Source organism: Pogona vitticeps, chromosome 2, assembly GCF_051106095.1.
Source record: "Pogona vitticeps strain Pit_001003342236 chromosome 2, PviZW2.1, whole genome shotgun sequence".
Classification (NCBI taxonomy): Eukaryota; Metazoa; Chordata; class Lepidosauria; order Squamata; family Agamidae; genus Pogona; species Pogona vitticeps.
In genome coordinates, this window is record NC_135784.1 from 200208846 (window position 1) to 200227992 (window position 19147).

General features: G+C 38.1%; 1 protein-coding gene across 9 annotated transcripts in view; it reads left to right on the plus strand.

The window, feature by feature from the left end:
• The window catches only part of RNF38 (ring finger protein 38), a 112674-nt gene that overhangs the window by 89173 nt on the left and 4354 nt on the right, over positions 1 to 19147 (plus strand). For 7 of the 9 annotated variants that reach the window (XM_078384815.1, XM_072991918.2, XM_020791316.3 and 4 more), the window contains 9 exons: positions 4542 to 4735; positions 6489 to 6699; positions 8175 to 8342; positions 9904 to 10074; positions 13363 to 13524; positions 14084 to 14190; positions 14530 to 14614; positions 15386 to 15507; positions 18075 to 18174. In XM_078384815.1, coding sequence (XP_078240941.1) covers positions 4629 to 4735; positions 6489 to 6699; positions 8175 to 8342; positions 9904 to 10074; positions 13363 to 13524; positions 14084 to 14190; positions 14530 to 14614; positions 15386 to 15507; positions 18075 to 18174 — 1233 coding nt within the window. In that variant the 5' untranslated portion in view covers positions 4542 to 4628. Of the gene's footprint in view, positions 1 to 4511; positions 4736 to 6488; positions 6700 to 8174; positions 8343 to 9903; positions 10075 to 13362; positions 13525 to 14083; positions 14191 to 14529; positions 14615 to 15385; positions 15508 to 18074; positions 18175 to 19147 lie in introns of all 9 variants that reach the window. The other 2 variants (XM_078384814.1, XM_072991919.2) reach the window with 1 other exon arrangement.

The window sequence follows — 19147 nt, forward strand, 5'->3', positions numbered from 1 at the left end:
AATTGCACAAGCAGGATATCATTACACAACAAGTGGCTTGCACAATTAGCCCTTTAGGCGTGGTTTCTCCCTATAGGATTCTGGTCTCAGTCAGTAAGGATGGGATCCCACCATTCTTCTACCCTGGTACTAAGTACAGGAGCTCCCCAGGGCTGCGTGCTAAGTCCCTTCCTCTATTCCCTGTACACACATGATTGCACCCCACTATATAACACCAATGCAATTATTAAATTTGCGGATGATACGACAGTGGTGGGACTCATAAATAAGAACAATGAGTCTGCTTATAGAAAGGAAGTACAAAGATTGATACTATGGTGTAAAGAAAATCATCTCACACTTAACATCAAAAAAAACTAAAGAACTCATAATTGACTTTAGGAGGAAGAGAAATGTACATTTACCACTGTACATGGAGGCAGTGTCAAATTTTATCTTCTTGGGCTCCATGATCACTGCAGATGGAGACAGCAGCCCTGAAATTAAAAGGCGCCTTCTTCTTGGGAGGAAAGCGATGACAAATCTGGACAGCATCTTGAAAAGCAGAGACATCACCTTGCCAACAAAAGTCCGAATAGTCAAAGCTATGGTTTTTCCTGTCGTGATGTATGGAAGTGAGAGCTGGACCATAAAGAAAGCAGACCGCCGAAGAATTGATGCCTTTGAATTGTGGTGCTGGAGGAGGCTCTTGAGAATCCCCTGGACTGCAAGGAGAACAAACCTATCAGTTCTAAAGGAAATCAACCCTGAGTGCTCACTGGAAGGACAGATCCTGAAGCTGAGGCTCCAGTACTTTGGCCATCTAATGAGAAGAAAAGACTCCCTGGAAAAGACCCTGATGTTGGGAAAGTGTGATGGCAAGAGGAGAAGGGGACGACCGAGGATGAGATGGCTGGACAGTGTCTGCGAAGCAACCAACATGAACCTGACCCAACTCCGGGAGGCAGTAGAAGACAGGAGGGCCTGGCGTGCTCTGGTCCATGGGGTCACGAAGAGTCGGACACGACTAAACGACTAAACACACACACCACTGTACATAAACGGTGAGGAAGTGGAGAGAGTTGGTAGTTTTAAATTTCTGGGTACTTACATCTCAGAGGACCTCTCATGGACTATAAATGCCAACATGCTAATAAAGAAGGCACAGAAGAGGCTGTATTTCCTGAGAATGCTCGGGAAGTTAAATTTATCACAGCATTTACTTCTGTCCTACTACCGTAGCACCATTGAGAGTGTCCTAACTTATGGCATTCTGGCATGGTTTGGGAGTAGCTCTGTACCGGACAAAAAAGCTCTACAGAGAACCATTAAAATTGCCCAGAATATCATCGGGCTCCAGCTACCAACCCTGGATGACATCTTCACATCCCGCTGTCTGAGGAAGTCACACAGCATCCTGAGAGACTCTTCCCATCCTGCTTATAACTTTTTTGAACTGTTACCGTCTGGCAGAAGATATAGAACAATTAAGACTCGGACCACACGCTTTCTAAATAGTTTTTATCCCAGAGCTATAATTGCAATTAATAATGAGCTTAAAGACCACCAGTAGTGAATAATTAGTTGAACTGTGTTACTTGGCCTGAGGTGTAGATGTTTGTATTTTTAGTGGGGGACTTCTAGTGTGTGGGGAGTGTTTGGGGAATGTTATGTGTGTGCATGTGTCTGGTCTCTGGGTGTCTGTGAATTTCGTTGTATGGTATACTGTGTATATACTTACAATGACAATAAATTATTATTATTATTATTATTATTATTATTATTATTATTATTATTATTATTATTATTATTATTATTATTATTCTATACAGCAGGACTTCTGAGGGATCTTATTAACTATGTTTTTTGTCTCCTGTTATTGAAATACTCTGCTCATACCATGTTTCCCTGAAAGTAAGATAGGGTCTTATATTAATTTTTACTCCAAAAAATGCATTAGGGCTTATTTTCAGAGGATGTTTTTTTTTCATATACAAAAATCTACATTTATTCAAATACAGTCATGTCATCTTCTGGTTGCTGCACAGTGGTGGAGGGCGGGGTTTCACTTAACTGGGGCTTATTTTGGGGGTAGGGCTTATATTATGAGCATCCTGAAAAAATCATACCAGGGCTTATTTTCAGGTTAGGTCTTATTTTTGGGGAAACAGTGCATGCATACATATATGCATACATGTCTCAACTGGATAGTGCTTTATTTGAAGTTCAGTTACTGAAAACTAGAATGCTGCCTCACCTGATTATTTGTGGTGTTCTGCATATTTATTCCATGACTGGGCCAGCACCATGAAATGGCTTTCTTTGCTACTGGCTCACAACCATTAACTTGTCCTTAGTATTCCTTCATTATAGTGCCACTGCTCACTGTGTATTAAAGTGTGCTTTCTGACTAATTTTCCATACATATTATTCTGGTCATTGCTCTTTACAGTAGATCTTTTTACAATAGGTCTCTTGTGTCTTAATAGAATCAGCACCAGGATTTGGACAGTTGTCATCTAGAGTTGGTCTTTTTGCTACCATCCTTTCCTCTTGCCACTTGTTGACATTGAAAGGAAGACATAGCCAGTGGCCATGCTTAGGTCTGTGGCCTGGCAGAGAACAAACCCAGTACCATGGAGGTGCCATTTTTAAGCTTTACTGGCAACCATTTTTAGGGGAGCACATTGGAGATATATTAGGAATAAGGTGAAAGTTAAGTGTAAAGGATTAGTAAGCATAAATCAGGTTAGCCAAGGTTCTGACTCAAACCTTAGATTGTATTTTGGCTACAAATGGGATACTGCTTCAAGTAGAAAAGAGCACAACATTAAATCCTTGGGAGTTCAAAAACATTTTGGTGAGAGAGGAGTTCAGGGAAAATTTGGAGCAAAACTTAAACAGTTTCTTTTTAGAGTATTATTGAGCTGTATGGATATTTGAACTTAAAATTTAGAGAACCTCTGAATATTGGAAATTTTTCTGTGCCAAAGTAAACATTTTCAAAGCCCATTGGGTCTCTTTGTCAGTTGGTTTGCTGCAGTGAATGTTGACATAGAAGAAAATCTTGTGTTCTGCCCAACTGAAAACCTCAAGCTGGATTGGAAGACAAAATGCACCTCACCCAAATTTCCAGTTTTATATTACATAATTAGTGCTTGGGGTGTTTTGAAGTTACTATCTTTTGTGTAAAGAAGGGATAAAGGACACGCATGTGGATTTTTAAAACCACAAGTTTTCTTTGAAAACAAGGCATGTGGGGAGCTTGGCTTCAGTGCAGAATCATGTTCCTGAAGTGAAGTTCTGCTTTAAAACAAGACAGCTGTTTTCCAAATATCTTGTTTTCAAAGAAAGTAGAATCTATCGGTAGGCTGTGCTCTCCAGTGGGTTTGGGGGTCCAGGCACCCACGGAGGTCTGATATGAAATTACATTAAGTGTATAAAGACCTTTACATATTTACATATCAGCTGAAATAACATTTGAAATATAGCTTAGGTTTGACAAATATGAAGAATAATTTGGAGACTGGAAAATCCTTGCATGTGTAGGAGCTCCATAAATAGATTTTACTTTCTGTTAAAGGAGAGGTTGCATATGAAATGTTTGTATTTTTCCCATGCTTTGATAAATGAACCAAAGTTGCTTGCCATCCAGCTTTTCTAGCCAAGGATGATGTCATCCATTGATCCTCATGGTTGCAATGTAAACTATGAAGCCAGAATAGAGCACTGTTGTCTTGCTTCCGCCTATATTCCTTTTTCTCTATTTTCATACAGCAGAGTCTGAAAGAAAAGGCTAGTGCTAATAATATAACTTATCATAGATTAGGATGAAATGCACCTGTGGGTCAGACTCAAGGAAGATGAATAAAATAAGGCTCATGGTCACAGCAAGCCAGATAATTATTTTGATTTGGTTTTTGTATATGTAAACAACTTGAAATATTGATAAACATGTGGGTAACAATCACTTGTTTTAAAAGCTGTATTATAAGCCACCTCTTACTACTGAATGAAAACTTGTGTTTGGTTGGCTACTTTTCAAAACGTATAAAAATTACATTAACAAAGGAATAAAATATAAGGTGTATATCTGTGCTAACTTAGGCCAAAACCTGGCAGTAGTATAAATCTATCTAGTGGGTAGCAAATACTGTATATGTGTTGGTCTGAAACTATCCGGCTTCAGCTTCTTTAATAATTCACAAACTTAGATCCTTAGAAATACAGATTGACATGAAAAGTGTGCTTCTGCAAGTACGTTTCGAAAAATGAGTAAATGTATTGCTGTTTCTAAATTAATACCCTGATCCCTTTGCTGAATTTTCTGCAGAATTGGAGGGAAGGTTTTCGCAATAGGTTATCAGAAGAGAAGCTTTATGAACAGTGATAATAGTAACCTATAATCTGTTACTGAAGTAATGAAATAATTTGCTATTTAGTTTCTGATTCATTCTTTGGAAATGTTTAGTCTCGATTTTGTTTAAGTGATAGTTTCATAAAAGCTGTTCTGGGATACCCACTTCTTGTAGATTTATTTGTTTTATTACACTGGCACACAGAGTGAAGACAGTCCAAGTCCCAAGAGACAGCGCCTTTCTCATTCAGTCTTTGAATATACAGCAGCATCACCAGCCCCATCACCGCCAATGCGACCATGGGAGATGACATCAAATAGGCAGCCTCCTTCAGCACGACCAAGCCAACATCATTTCTCAGGGGAACGATGCAACACACCGGCGCGCAATAGAAGGAGGCAAGTATTCAGTGATCTTTTGCCTTCTTAACAATATCAAGCTGTTAATTTAAAATAAACACCTGAGATTCGGATTTATGACTGTTAATTAAAGTTATTTGGGGATAGTGATATGTGTATTTTCCAGTACCCATGTTTGAGACTGCTGATTCCTAAAAGTTATGAAGTGATTGCCAGGAATGGAAGATTTTTTTATTGCAGACAGTTTTACCTTATTTCTGATTAAATTTCTCTACAGGTGTGTCAGAGACCCCTCTAAAGTGCAATAAACTTATATTTATTTTGCTTGCTTAGATTTAGATGCCACTACATCTGTAGCTTTATTCCACCTTTCTGTAAAGAGTGAGGTGCATTGCATTGCCTTTTTTTTCATAGCTACTATGGACTAGGTGTAGGTGAAAGAATATGATGCTGCAGTCATCCAGCAAGCTTCAGAGCTGAGACGTTAGCAGTGAAAAGAACAAAAATCTGAAGGGAGATATCCTATGTCAAGGCTAGTCTCGTTGGTAAAATTGGTTGCTGTGGTTATTGAGGGAAGTTGCAACTTTATTTAGCTAATTCTGTGCTGTTTATTAGGATCTGTCCACATTGTTAAGAATCATGATCATCTCACCACATCTTAAATTATTTGTAGCTTTCATGACAGGCTCAAGGATAGAATTAGTGTTATATAAAGACTAAAGAAAATTAATCTTCTTTGTAGGACTTTTGGTAATCAAGAGCAGGGGCATTTGTACCCTTCTTTGGATTTTTTTTGTACCTTCACATTTGTATCATGTCTTTTTTTCAAGTAACTCAACATAGCACAACTGTGGATTATTTAATTTATCATCACAATGAGGTATATTTGGTTAAGATACAAGGGCTTTTGCAAGGTTACTCAGCTTATGGAGGAGAAAGGAACTGAGCCTCATTCTCCTTAATCAGTCTGCTGTTTTCCCTATTATACCATCCTGTTCCCTTGAAGCTGTTCTGAGAATTTATTGTCATGATACCTTAAGAGTGTAGTAGAAGCAGCTTTTGATCATCCAAAGCTAACATTTCATCATGTTTTGATGTTCTTGAAAGGTTATATTCCATCTCACTGGTTTGAGCACAGCTGTTGTCCAGCAGCATTGATCAGGTTCTACATGAGTTGAGTCTAGGGTGGTCTGAAGTTAAAATTGGCCTGGGATGACCAAAAATTGTGGCTACTACAAACTTGAAAGGTTGTGTGGACTGAGCCTAGTGATTTGAAAAAAGTCTGCCAATCAGTACTATTCCTTTTATACCTTGCTTTTCCATCAGTCCAATCACTGTTAAAAACTGTTTATAAGAGTTCACATTACACATTCAGAATACAGTGGGGAAAGAAAACAACCAGTTTTACACAATGGCCACTTAAAACCTTGCCAGCTGGCAGCGGTCAACACAGAGGGAAAAAGTTGTCTGACTTCCAGCCTGTGTGCTGAGGTCAGCTTGACCGTTTCTCCTCAGTAGCACAAGAGGAAAGGATAGTGTGGGGATATTGGCATTTCCTTGTGGCTGGCAATTGCAGATGGCTGTCTAACCTAGACTTGATTACAGCTGCCAGGTGGCAAGTTTTTCTAAACAGCTTTAACATGTTTTCCAGTCGGCTGTTTGCATTGTAAGGAAATTATGTAAGTGTCCATACCTTTCCAGTTATATAGATTTAGGAATGCATGTATAAAATTCATATGGGAAATCTCATGTCTACGTTGACAAAACTTTTTTTCAATTCTGTTATTTCCAGCCCTCCTGTAAGACGCCAGAGAGCAAGAAGAGACCGATTGTCTCGACATAATTCCATTAGTCAAGATGAAAACTACCATCTTCCTTACGGACAGCAACAAGCAATAGAAGAACCCCGAGCCTTCCATCCACCGAATGTATCTCCCCGTATGTTGCATCCAGCTGCTCATCCGCCACAGCAGAATGCAGTGATGGTTGACATTCATGAACAGGTATGAGAAAATTTGAAGTCGTAGTGCCCAGTCATTTAGTAGGGTTTCACTTTTGTGGTTTAAAATTGTAGAGCACTCTTCATTTTTACGTCCCAGAAGGTTTAGTGAATATTTAAAAAATAAGAATTTGGCTAGCTTCATTAGAACAGGTCATTCCCTTGTGATTCTGTTCTGTTTGTGTCAGTGCTTCAGGTGTACTGCTCCTGAGTCTTTAGAACTCTTTTTGGCTAGTTCTAATGCTGATGCAAACTATTCTTTTCCTCCTTGTTGCAGAGAACTGGCAGAGTAATCTGCCCTCAGTGGAAGCTTCTTAAAAGTTGAAGAACTCACATTAATAAAAATAATTCCTGGAGTTTATGAGAACTTTGGTTTTCTTAAATGTGCAGATATATATTTAAGTATAAGTATTGCATGTGGAGCCAACAAGTAGAGTGGATTTGGTTTCTGAAATAAGTGGTAAAAACATACTTCGGGGCTGTTAATTATATAATTCTGAATATTGAGCTGTTCACAGTCTCTTTCTTTGGACACGCTTCTGCTAAAAGCTGTTTCATGTAAAATTCATAATCTTTTGCCTGCTATTACTGTACTAAGTCCATTATGTGAAGCTCAGTAGTGAATTGCCACCAGTTCAGATGTCAATGTAAACATTTGCTGTTATTAACCAGTCACATGACTTGGCATGTGACAGTAAATGCATACACTGACTTCTTGTAGCAGTTCAGTAGTAAAGTTTATACCAGTGAACTTATGCTGGTGTAACTTTTCGAGCCAAAGGATCGGCTTATCTCTCACCCTCCAGAAAATTCTTTCATTACTCTCCAGATGTATACAGTAAAATGACTGCATGAAGTCTTAAGCCATAAACAACTGAAAATGTCACAGTGTAGACATCTAGAACCTATTTGGTATATAAATATCTAAATGTTTCTTATTGTGATTAAGGTTTTTTTTTAAAGTCACGTTATTTGGTTCCACGAATAATTCAATTGAACGCGAGCATTTGGTTGGTCAAAAATCTGTGTTGTGTGTACAATTCCTGCTTCCTCTTGAATCTTGTGTTCTTATTCAGAGGTGCCTACAATTCCAAAATACAGTTAGTAAGAGCAACTAGGTCATAAAACTTAGCTCGCAGAGCAAGTGGCAAGAGGTACAGTGTCATTGAAAGACTATTTATGTGTAATGCCTGCATGGCTGGGAAGCCTTCTGCCATTTCATTCAACTTATTACAAAAAGAGTTCTATACAAAGATATTCTTGACTTTCACCTAATACATAATAATACATTATTTGATTAGGCAAATATGTGACCAGTTGACAGTATTTGTCCAGGAAATGACATGAATGTCCCAACTATAAATGGTGGTTTTATGGAAACTAGAATTTATGCATTTAAAAAAATGCTTTTATATTTAATTTGAAATGTCTGTCCTTCTGTTTTGTTCTGCTGAAAGCTCCTGACCTTGTTCTTTACAGATCCACCAGGGCACCGTCCCTGTTTCGTACACTGTGACCACAGTGGCACCACATGGGATTCCACTTTGCACAGGTCAGCATATACCAGCTTGCAACACACAGCAAGTCCCAGGGTGTTCTGTGGTTTTCAGTGGACAGCATCTTCCTGTCTGCAGTGTGCCTCCCCCTGTAAGTACTCTTACTGATTTTAACAGTGAATAATTAAAATTACCTTAGATATGGGATAAATTCAAAGGGGTGTACTTACAGCTGAATTCAACATAGGCTTACTCCAAAGTAGTAGGATTTTAGCCTTCAGGTAAGAGTACTTCATGAAGACATTATGTTTGTTGTATGCTCCAGAATATAATTAATTAAGAACCAAATGTTAACAGATTTTTTTGTCTGTCTTTGTGATGAGTGTTCCATTTCTTAAAAGTATGGCTAGCCCCTTAGTACATGTTCTTTTTAAATTGGAAATATCTAGGGAGAGCCATACATAAAACTATGTTTTTTCAGATTTTTCCGTTACCTCTTTTACCACAGCTACTGCTGCGAGGATATTGCATGCTTTTTTAATAAGGAGAATTGCAGTCCTAGAAGCTTCATGATTCCCCTTAGAAAGCGAGTGTATTCTCTGCTCATATTCTGTTTATGGTTTAACAGTAGTGATTTTTGCCGTCATAGAATTGGCACTGGCAAATCTACCCAACACATTGGGGCTCCCACTTAGTTTTTTTTTAAAGTAAGAATTGTATTTCCTGTTCATTTCCTAGAGTGTGTTTCTTATTTAAGGAAAGTGTGACCCACCTATGCTGGTACCTTGTTCATATGTAAAGAAATGTTGCTGCTACAGCAGCAATGGTAAATTAATCCCTGAGGGTAGGATGCAAATTGAGCTCTAGGGGTGTCTCCCTAGCTCCAGAATTTGTCTGCCTCTGACCTGAACCCATCTTTCTGTATGACTTGTTCCCCTCTGACTTTCCAGGTACTTTTGTTTTGTATCTAATATACTTAGCTGACTATTTCATACTGTTAGCTTGTCTATGGGGATAGCCTTTATCACTGTATGAATTATTATAAGATGAACTATTCGGTGGGATAAAATCTATTAGTATGTCTTCATTGAATTTAATTTGGTAATACAGCATTTAGATTATCATAGTATTTGTAAGGGACCGCAAAACAAAATAAATGTAAATGATTGTATAGCGGCTGGTATGATCTCAAAGGAGATTTAACATTCCCGGCATAAGGAGGTTTACAGAATGTGATTTTACTATTTTGCCTTGCAGCCAGCAGCCAGTCAGCCATTCTTCCTCCAAACTTCCTGCACATAACATATATGTGCAGAGAAGTTGGCACAGACAACTTGCAAACTGAAACTGTGCAACACTGTACTTCTAAGATAAGATTGTATATCTACTTTGAACAGGAAAGAAAATCAAAATTGTAATCTCAGGAAACCCAAATTGTCTTTCAAGAACATATGAGTTCTACAGACTTTCAAGTTCAATCTTGAATATTTTGTCTCTTCGTTGGCACAATTTATTCTGCCTCTTTTAGTTGGCGGGGGATGGTGGGAACAGTCTCTTTTGTGATAATTGTACTTGTAATGTAAATTTATCATGTTTTGTTTTATGGTGATGCTCCCTATGAATGTTAAGTTGCCTCTTATGAATGCTAAGAGCATCCAAATCATATATATCGCACAAAGTTACAAATCTCTTTTTCTTTTTTTCCCCTGCAGATGCTTCAGGCGTGTTCTGTTCAACACTTGCCCGTTCCATATGCAGCTTTCCCACCCCTTATTTCTAGTGATCCATTTCTTTTGCATCCTCCGCACCTCTCCCCACATCATGCTCCACACCTGCCACCTCCAGGCCAGTTTGTTCCCTTTCAAACGCAGCAATCACGGTCGGTAGGTATCTTGAGTAATAAATTAAAAAAACACTAAGTTTCTCCTGTTACTTGATTCTGGCATTTAAGAACAGTTGACTTCAGTTGACAGTTAGGAAGAGGAATTGAGCATGTGAACCTGTCTTGAGGGTTGTTGGGTTTTTTCCTTTCAATTCACAGTGGACTTTTCTATGGCTTGTAGAATCTGATCTAGTCTTCACCATTTTAAAAAAAGAAACTGATTCTCAACATCCTTGATTGGCCATTTTTCAATCAGTTTTGAGCCTTAAGTGCATTTGTGAACAAAGAGTTTTTTTTGAAAGGTGATATTGTATATTTGCAGGTCATTGTTAGCTGGAAAGTGATAGAGGAGGTAGGAGATAATGGCCTAAATTATGTTTCTTTCTGTAGTAACTTACACTGGAGTAGGTTCATTGAAACAATGGGAATTTGTTAAGTCAACTCCTCTATGAGTCCCATTGATTTCAGATGGGTCTGCTCTAACTGTAATGGATTCAGGTAGCTGGCTCAACTTTCCACACTTCTGAGGTCGGTACAGTTAGTACCCAGCTCACTGGATGGCAAAGTGTTTCTTGCATAATTACATTGTGAACCAACCACCCAGAGTGCACTAGCATTATGTGGCATTATGCAAGTCAAAACAACAACTTACTTTACCATAGTAAGTAGCACTTAGAGTAGGTCTATTTGAATCAATGGAGCATGGAGAGGAGTTGACTTGCCAAATTCCTACTGAGCCAGTAGGCTTATTCCAGAGCAGTTTACTGTACTAAGCAACAGAATTTTGACCAGTATAAGTATTTTCTTGCAGCCCCAGCTTTTCCAGTTGGCTTCAAGAAATAATTTTTTTACAGAATAAAATGGCTGCCATCACAGCATTGTGATTAACTGTGACTCTGTGACATATTTAAAACGAAAACCTGGAACTAGTAAAATGGATCCCTGCAGCTGCTTCTTTTGTGTTTAATAGCTATTCAAAACACTGGCTAAGGAAGCTTTTTGAAAGAAAAAAGTGTTTTGCCAGAATACTCAAGCTAAAATGCAAGTCAGGATAGAGATTAAACATTTCTAAATCAAAGATTGTGGACATTTTTCGATACTTTTTGTGAGGGAATAGTTATTTACTAAATAATAGTTGATTCCTGCTTTTGGAAAGTCTGGTGTTTCTTTTTTTAAAAAGTTATTGTACGTATGTAGAACAGTAATCTTTAACTCACATAAAGGGACTACTTAGTTGTGAAATGTTTTAAATGTTAGTACACACTTGTTTTTAGGAAATCCCTGAAATCAGAATTTGCTTTTAATCACCTATTCTAGATGGATAGCTTCCCATTGATCTCTTCTGAGACCAGTTTGGCTTTCAATAAGCTAATGTAATACAAACGAGAACGTGTGTGCTGTCATGTACCTGTCCAGCTGCCAGGAAGAAGTGGTATCCAAAACACATAAAGATGTATATCCTTGTACAAAAATATACAGTGAGTTCTGTGCAATAAAAATATAAATGCAGCACAGCCAAACACATTTCAGCAAAATTTTTATCAGAGATAAAAACCACAGCATTTTGGGGTTGTTTTTTTTAATTTAAATATAGTTGAGCCAGTCTTTGGTATCTGTTCCAGATTCTTTTTAGGACAGCTTTGCACCAGAACCCTAACACACACCCCAGTTTAAAGTGCAGTGGCTAAACTGGTTATATAAGGTCTTCTCATATGGGCCTTTTTGTAATTCTTGAGGTATTTATTCATTATACAACTACAGGTGAAGCCCCTTGCAGTTGTATAACAAATATATTATCTGCCAGTCAAGCCAGGAATTAAAGAACCTCTTAATGAGGGTGAAAGAGGAGAGTGACAAAAATGGTCTGAAGCTCAATATCAAAAAAAACCTAAAATCATGGCCACTGGTCCCATCACCCCCTGACAAATAGAAGGGGAAGATCTGAAGGCAGTGACAGATTTTACTTTCTTGGGCTCCATGATCACTGCAGATGGTGACAGCAGCCACAAAATTAAAAGACGCCTGCTTCTTGGGAGGAAAGCAATGAGAAACCTAGACAGTATCTTAAAAAGAAAAGACATCACCTTGCTGACAAAGGTCCACATAGTCAAAGCTATGGTTTTTCCATTTGTGATGTATGGAAGTGAGAGCTGGACGATAAAGAAAGCTGACTGCCGAAGAATTGATGCTTTTGAACTGTGGTGCTGGAGGAGACTCTTCAGAGTCCCCTGGATTGCAAGGAGAACAAACCTATCCATTTTGAAGGAAATCAACCCTGAGTGATCACAGGAATGACAGATCCTGAAGCTGAGGCTTTAGTACTATGACCATCTCATGAGAAGAGAAGACTCCCTGAAAAAGACCCTGATGTTAGGAAAGTGTGAAGGCAAGAGGAGATGATAGGACAACAGAGGATGAGATGGTTGGACAGTGTCATCGAAGCTACCAACATGAATCTGACCCAACTCCGGGAGGCAGTGGAAGACAGGACAGCCTGGCGTGCTCTGGTCCATGGGGTGACGAAGAGTCGGACGCGACTTAACGTCTAAACAGCAACAAAAAGCTAATCCAGTGTGGTTTAATTGTGGGTGTAGTTTAAATAAAGGAAAATGAAAAGGTTACAGCAAATACATTTTAAGAAACTGTACCCTGAACTTAACTAGTTTGTATAGATTTTGGAATCTGTCATACCCACCCAGTCTCTGATTACTAGAATCTTCACTTGTAAGGCTTAATAGAAAGGTATCTATTGTGGCAAGACTGTGATTTAAATCTTTCCAGAATCTTTCCAACAGTGGCAACTCAAAGAAAATGTACAAAATTTGGCAGTGGATCAAATAGTTGTCATCTTTTTAATGATTCCATTTATCTAGCTAGCAACTATGGTTGAGGGACAGCTTTCTACCTTTAATTTAGAAAAGGGATTCCCATAATCCTCAATTTGATCTCCAGTTACAGATTATGAATCTAATAGTAATGAAATAGACAACTTTTTAAGTGGGTTGAATATACCCTGAGAAATGGCTTCTTGGCCCCCTGCCATATGCATGTAAAAATATTCCTCCCTGAAAAGAGGGATAGGAAATGCCATTGCAGTCTTACATAGATAAATATCAGGGTGTCATCACTTAAAGATATGGAAAGTGGAAGACATAAACATTCCCAGAGGGGCACATACTGCATAAACAATGATATTTTAAAAGTTGCATCATATTTTTTTTAGCAAATAGAATAGATGATAGCTTTCAGACACTAAATGTAGCCTGGCTTTTTTGTGTTTTTTTCTTAGCCTCTTCAAAGGATAGAAAATGAAGTAGAATTGCTTGGAGACCATCTTCCTGTGGGTGGCTTTACCTATCCGCCTTCAGCCCATCCACCAACGTTGGCACCTTCAACCCCTCTCCAGTTCTTAGCACATGATCCTTTACACCAAGAAGTGTCGTTTGGAGTAGTAAGTTGCAGTGTTCAGCCTTTTACCTTGATTTATTAAACAGTTCGTTTTTGTAAATTCTGCTTCTAGTATGCATTCTGGGTTGTTGTTGCTTTTTTAAACAATGGCTAGAATCCTGTTAGTTATAAACACTGGCATAACTCCACCAGTGTAACTTTCAGAGGTAAACTGCTGCCAATTAAGAAGTCAGCACTGGTCTTCCTTGTCACCAGAAAACTATATGACTTGAGATGTGACAAGAAAAACAACACCAGCATCTTAGTGTATTTATATAATAAGATTCCACCCAACTTTTGAGCTCATTCAAATTTAGAAAGCTAAAATGTGTCATAGTTAGAAATGGAAAAAAAAATTAGCAAACGTTTGTTCATAGACTAAGGGAAAGATTATTTCACAAATCTAAGTCATCACCATTTAAAAGTCAGAAATTGGGTCAATGAAATATACCTTGTGTTGGAAGCTGTTAGAAGTTTTAAAAAAATCTAACATGCTGGACACCTGACTAGACTTGCTTGCAACTGCTAGACTACTGAAACATTTCTTTTCCTGCTTCTTTTAGCCTTATCCACCCTTTATGCCTCGGAGACTCACAGGACGCAGCCGATACCGATCCCAACAGCCAATACCGCCACCTCCGTACCATCCTAGCCTATTGCCATACGTGCTGTAAGTCACCAGTGACTTGATATCCATAGCTTGATGAGAGATGAAATTATTTTACCAAAAGTAAATGGGGATAATGGTACCCACAGAGGAACATACTGTTTTAATACAATGGGTTTATTTTGTATAGAGAAATGGAAACATAACCATTTGTAAAATGGCAGATCTAGTTTTATTTTATAATTTATTTTACATTTATTTTACATTTGTTTGATTTACTATTGAATTAGAATAGTTTTTTTTTTCAGGTTTAAAAATCTATAGGCAGAGCTCCAAAATCAATCCTTCTCATTTTCTTGTTTTGCTGGTATCAGATCCTGATTGTGGCTCTCTTTTCCTTAGATCAATGCTTCCAGTGCCACCTGCAGTGGGCCCAGCCTTCAGTTTTGAGCTAGATGTAGAAGACGGTGAAGTGGAAAACTATGAGGTTGGTTAATATTATACAGATGTATGAAAAAGAGTAGCTTTTGATTAGGTTTCTTGGAACTTGAAGTTTATTTTCTGTATATTTTGAGTGATACCCAGTGACTATGTGAGCAAACGTCAGTTTTTGTAGCTGATCTTTCTTTTTCCAGTGTGCCCCTTACACTTTTTATAAACCCCTCCCATGAGGTTACTGGTAGCTCCTGGACTGTGTTGTATGACTGTCGTGCAAAAGATTTGAAATTGGTTATATGTATATGCTCAGTGAGTTGAAGCACCTGGCTACAGAGCTGTGGGTCAGGAGTTCATATCAGCACTGTGCATGGCAAGAAAAAGGGCAGATATTATCACATCTCCGATGGGATTATGTGCCCTGCTACCTGTGTGGCCTTAAGCAAGCTGGGTGGTCTCAGAGCAGTACCAGAAGGAAGGACTGGTAGACTCCTCCTGAGTTCTTCATATCTGGAAAACGTTAGGAGAATCACCATAAGTCTGAAGAAACCTGATGGGACATAATTATTTTTTGTGCTGAGGGCTAAACGTTTCCTTATCGCTCTTTGGGGTTTTTTCTCTGCGCAAGGCCTTGTTTGTTAGGCCTGCATACAGTCACAGACAATTCATATTTGAATAGAGAAGAAATGTAGTATCATAAATTAGGCAGATTTCCATGATATTTGAATTTGCATAACTCTGGCTTGCTAGATATCCCTGATAATAAAGTAATATTTTTAAAAAGCACTTGCAGAAAACAAACTAATGCGGATGTCTTTTGCAGGCGTTGCTGAACTTGGCAGAAAGATTAGGAGAGGCCAAACCAAGAGGACTAACAAAAGCAGATATCGAGCAACTGCCTTCTTACAGGTTTAACCCAAATAACCATCAGTCGGAGCAAACTTTGTAAGTACTTAGTTCTATTGTAAAAGCTTTTGTATGAAGTCTTGTCACTTCACCCTGATTGACTGAAGTCTAATATAGCAAGCAACTGTATTTTGATTGATTTTGTAAATTGTTTTGCAGTTCAGATGTTTGTTAACTGGAGAGTAAGGGCTTTTTAAAATTAAAAAAAAAAAATCTGAGTTTGAGATAACAGTCAAGCTGAAATCACTAGAGTTCCCAGGGGTTTGGTATTTTTACCCAGATGAACCCTATTTTCCATATACGGTGCTCCACTCTTAAGGATCATTTTGGATGTTACAGAGATAGCATAGTTGCTGAGATTTATTACTTTTATTTAATGTTATTGGAGTTGCTTGGAAAAGCAGTAAATTGGGTGCAAGAGCCATGCCAGTCCCTTAGAACAGGAACCATTCCATCTGCATGCCAGATGATTATGTACTTCTGAAATACGGAAGTTGCAAAACGAGTTGACATAGGATGGTGTCTTTTTAAAAGGCAAAAAAAAAAAAGTCCTAATAGGATATACAGAAATAAGGAACTTTTTTGTTTGAATTGTAGTCACTGTATCTTTATCAAAAATAATGCCCCACCTGTTTCTTTTGGGGGGGCAGTAATAAGCAATAGAAAGTGATATATAGAAGTGTTTTCTCTCTCACTATCTAGAATTCTGAATTTGAAAGGTAATCATCACATGCGTACCTTATTTTTTTTTCTTGGTGGATATTTGTGGTGTGGCTCACTTTTACCACCTACACCAAGCCACAGTTTGCAGTACATGGCTCTGATGTTGTGAGTGCCACCTCTTATCACCTTGAATGCATGTTCAAACAACATTCACTCATAGAACTGATGCATTCCCTCTCTGTCTTTTAATGTTGCCATTTGTAATAAGAGAAGGGAGCCTCAGTAAAACAACAAGAACAATAAAACATAGCACTCCCCTGTTCCTCAGTAGCTATAAGGTCTCTATCACCACATCTTCCTGTCTGAAGCCAGTTAGTTGTATGGCAAGATTCCTGATGCTTCCTTTCTGTGTAAAATACATTTTTGTTTTGATTTTTATAATACATCAACAAGCAATCCTGAGTGGTTTGTAAATTGTGGTTTGTGGAGAAGCAACAAGAAGTTGCCTTGCTGGTGAAACAGGTATAGATGCTATGAGTATAAATTATCAGCAGTACAAAATTCATCTTGCCCACAGACTTACTGTGTGATCTTTGGCAAATCATTACCTCTTTTCTTTCACTTTTCATTCACATACAGTGGGGTCTTGACTTGAGAACTTAATCTGTATTGGAAGGCGGTTCTCAAGTCAAAAAGTCTGTAAGTCAAGTCTCCATTGACCTACAGTGCATTGAAAACCTATTAATCCCGTAACAGGCCGTTTTTGTTCCATTTTGGGTTTTTTCTGGTCTGTAAGTCAAATCTCAGTCTGCAAGTCAAACCTAAATTTTGCGGCCAGAGAAGTCTATAATTCAAAAAGTCTGTAAGTCAAGCCGTCTGTAAGTCAAGGGTCCACTGTATCTGGAAGTAGAGCCATGGCAACTGGACTTCATTCTTATTAAGTTGAAACATTTTGTTACTCATCCAAGTAGCTTCTTCAAGAAGCTAATTGGATGAGTAGCGAAATGTTTCAACCTAATAAGAAGTCCAGTTGTCATGGCTCTACTTCCAGATAACCTCACCTGGATGACTGAGAATCTTCACAGATTCATTCACATACTTTATAGGGTGGTAGTAAGGATTGCTGAGGTAACACACTGAAATGATTTGAGCTTTGAACACTCAGAGCATTAATAAGTAAGTATAATCATTTAAAATATATTTTGCAGTAGATTAATATAATAAATGACTTGTTTTACAGATTTGGCAGTACACAGTACAACTACAGTGTGTTATAAAATTACAGCAATTCTGGCAGGGATATATATGTTTAAACATTTCTTTCATATTGAAATATCTGCCTAGAAATAGAATTGCATTTTCAGACAGATACATCAGGGTTAGTGGAAAAGTTTCGTATAGTACATGACTGAACAATAAATGCTTCATTATTGCACATGGACAATACCATGACTTGATATTGTCACACAGGTTCAATTAATAAATATTATAGTGTGTGCTATTTTGGAAGATGCATTAACACACATGAATCAGTGTCCTGTTAGTCTTAACTGCAGGAGAAATCCTTTCTGCTAAACCTTAATGGAAAATGAAGTCTGTTCATGGCAGCAAGTATGTTGATGAAGCACTTCTGAATTACATATTTCAAAGTGATCATGATCCAAACCTGCATTGCTGCACAGCCCTAATCCTGTCTGAAGCCCTGATCTCACACACATGAAACAATTTGGAAGTTAATCATTATGAAGGAGGCAGCAATGAAGCAATGAATAAAAGGTTTTCCTCAAAAATAAGATACCACTTGAAAAAGGAAATTCTGTTTTATTTGCTTTTTATTTTTAATTGTTAGTCAGCAGGCCAAACTTTTCAGCTCACCCTTGCTTTTTTTTTCAAAGGTTGTTGTTGCTCTTGTTAAATAAGGTATTTCACAATCTCTCTTCTAGGTGTGTAGTGTGCATGTGTGACTTTGAGTCGAGACAACTACTTAGAGTTTTACCGTGTAACCACGAGTTTCATGCCAAGTGTGTTGATAAATGGCTTAAGGTAATATTCTGTTTTTGGAAAGATAGTACCGTATCCTCAATGCTTACTTTCATCTTGCTTGGCATCATAATATTTAAGCATGTCAAGTGAGGAAGTTTTATTTCTCTGGTGATATTTGTAACTAGCAGTGCTTTAAAGGGAATGTAGGGGCATGGTGAATTGTACAATGTACACTTATTTTAGAGGAGATTATCTGTTGTGAAACAGAGAAGGGAGTCTTGATGGGATCTGACATTAAAACGTCCCTACTTTTGTGTGTTTAAGAATATTACTGAAAGTTAAAAAACAAACAAAAAACCCTCCTTTGTTTTAAGGTTAAGGAGATTCCACCAGGAGCAAACAATATGGTGACATAACAACAGTTTAAACAAGATACAAATTGTGGGAGTGTATGTAGAGTAGGAGATTAATTTTGAATTTTAGAGAATATACTGAATGCTATTGTGCCACTACAGTGGCAGATCCTAAAACTTTTGAACTGAAGAGTCTTCTGCTAAGTGGCCTTAAAACTGTGATTGCAAATAGTGCCCAACTAGCACAAATAGAATTTTCATACCCCTTCGCCCCCATCTCTGTCACAGCCCTTTGAAAAACAAGCCTAAAAAAATTCCCAGCTTTCTCAGGGATGCAAGTCCTGCTGATGGATAGTCTTCTATCAGCAGAATCACTCTGCTGGACTCTGGCTGCTTTGTGTAGTGTAGACAGTTTACATACATTATTTGTAACTTTGGTTACACGTGAAGTCATATACTTGTGTTGTTTTGCTGCAGTTTGTAGACATTACCACTAGATGCCACCATTTCTTTCTACAAAGCCTAGGAAAGTACTCCAAGTAGTTGAGAACTATGTAATGATCAGGGTTGTGGAATTGTTTCCACGTCAGTTTTGTACATTAATTGAAAGCCCAAGTACACTATGCAGACAAAAAAGGTGCTACCACTCCAGGTAATTTGGATGTGTGTGTGCTGCTTGT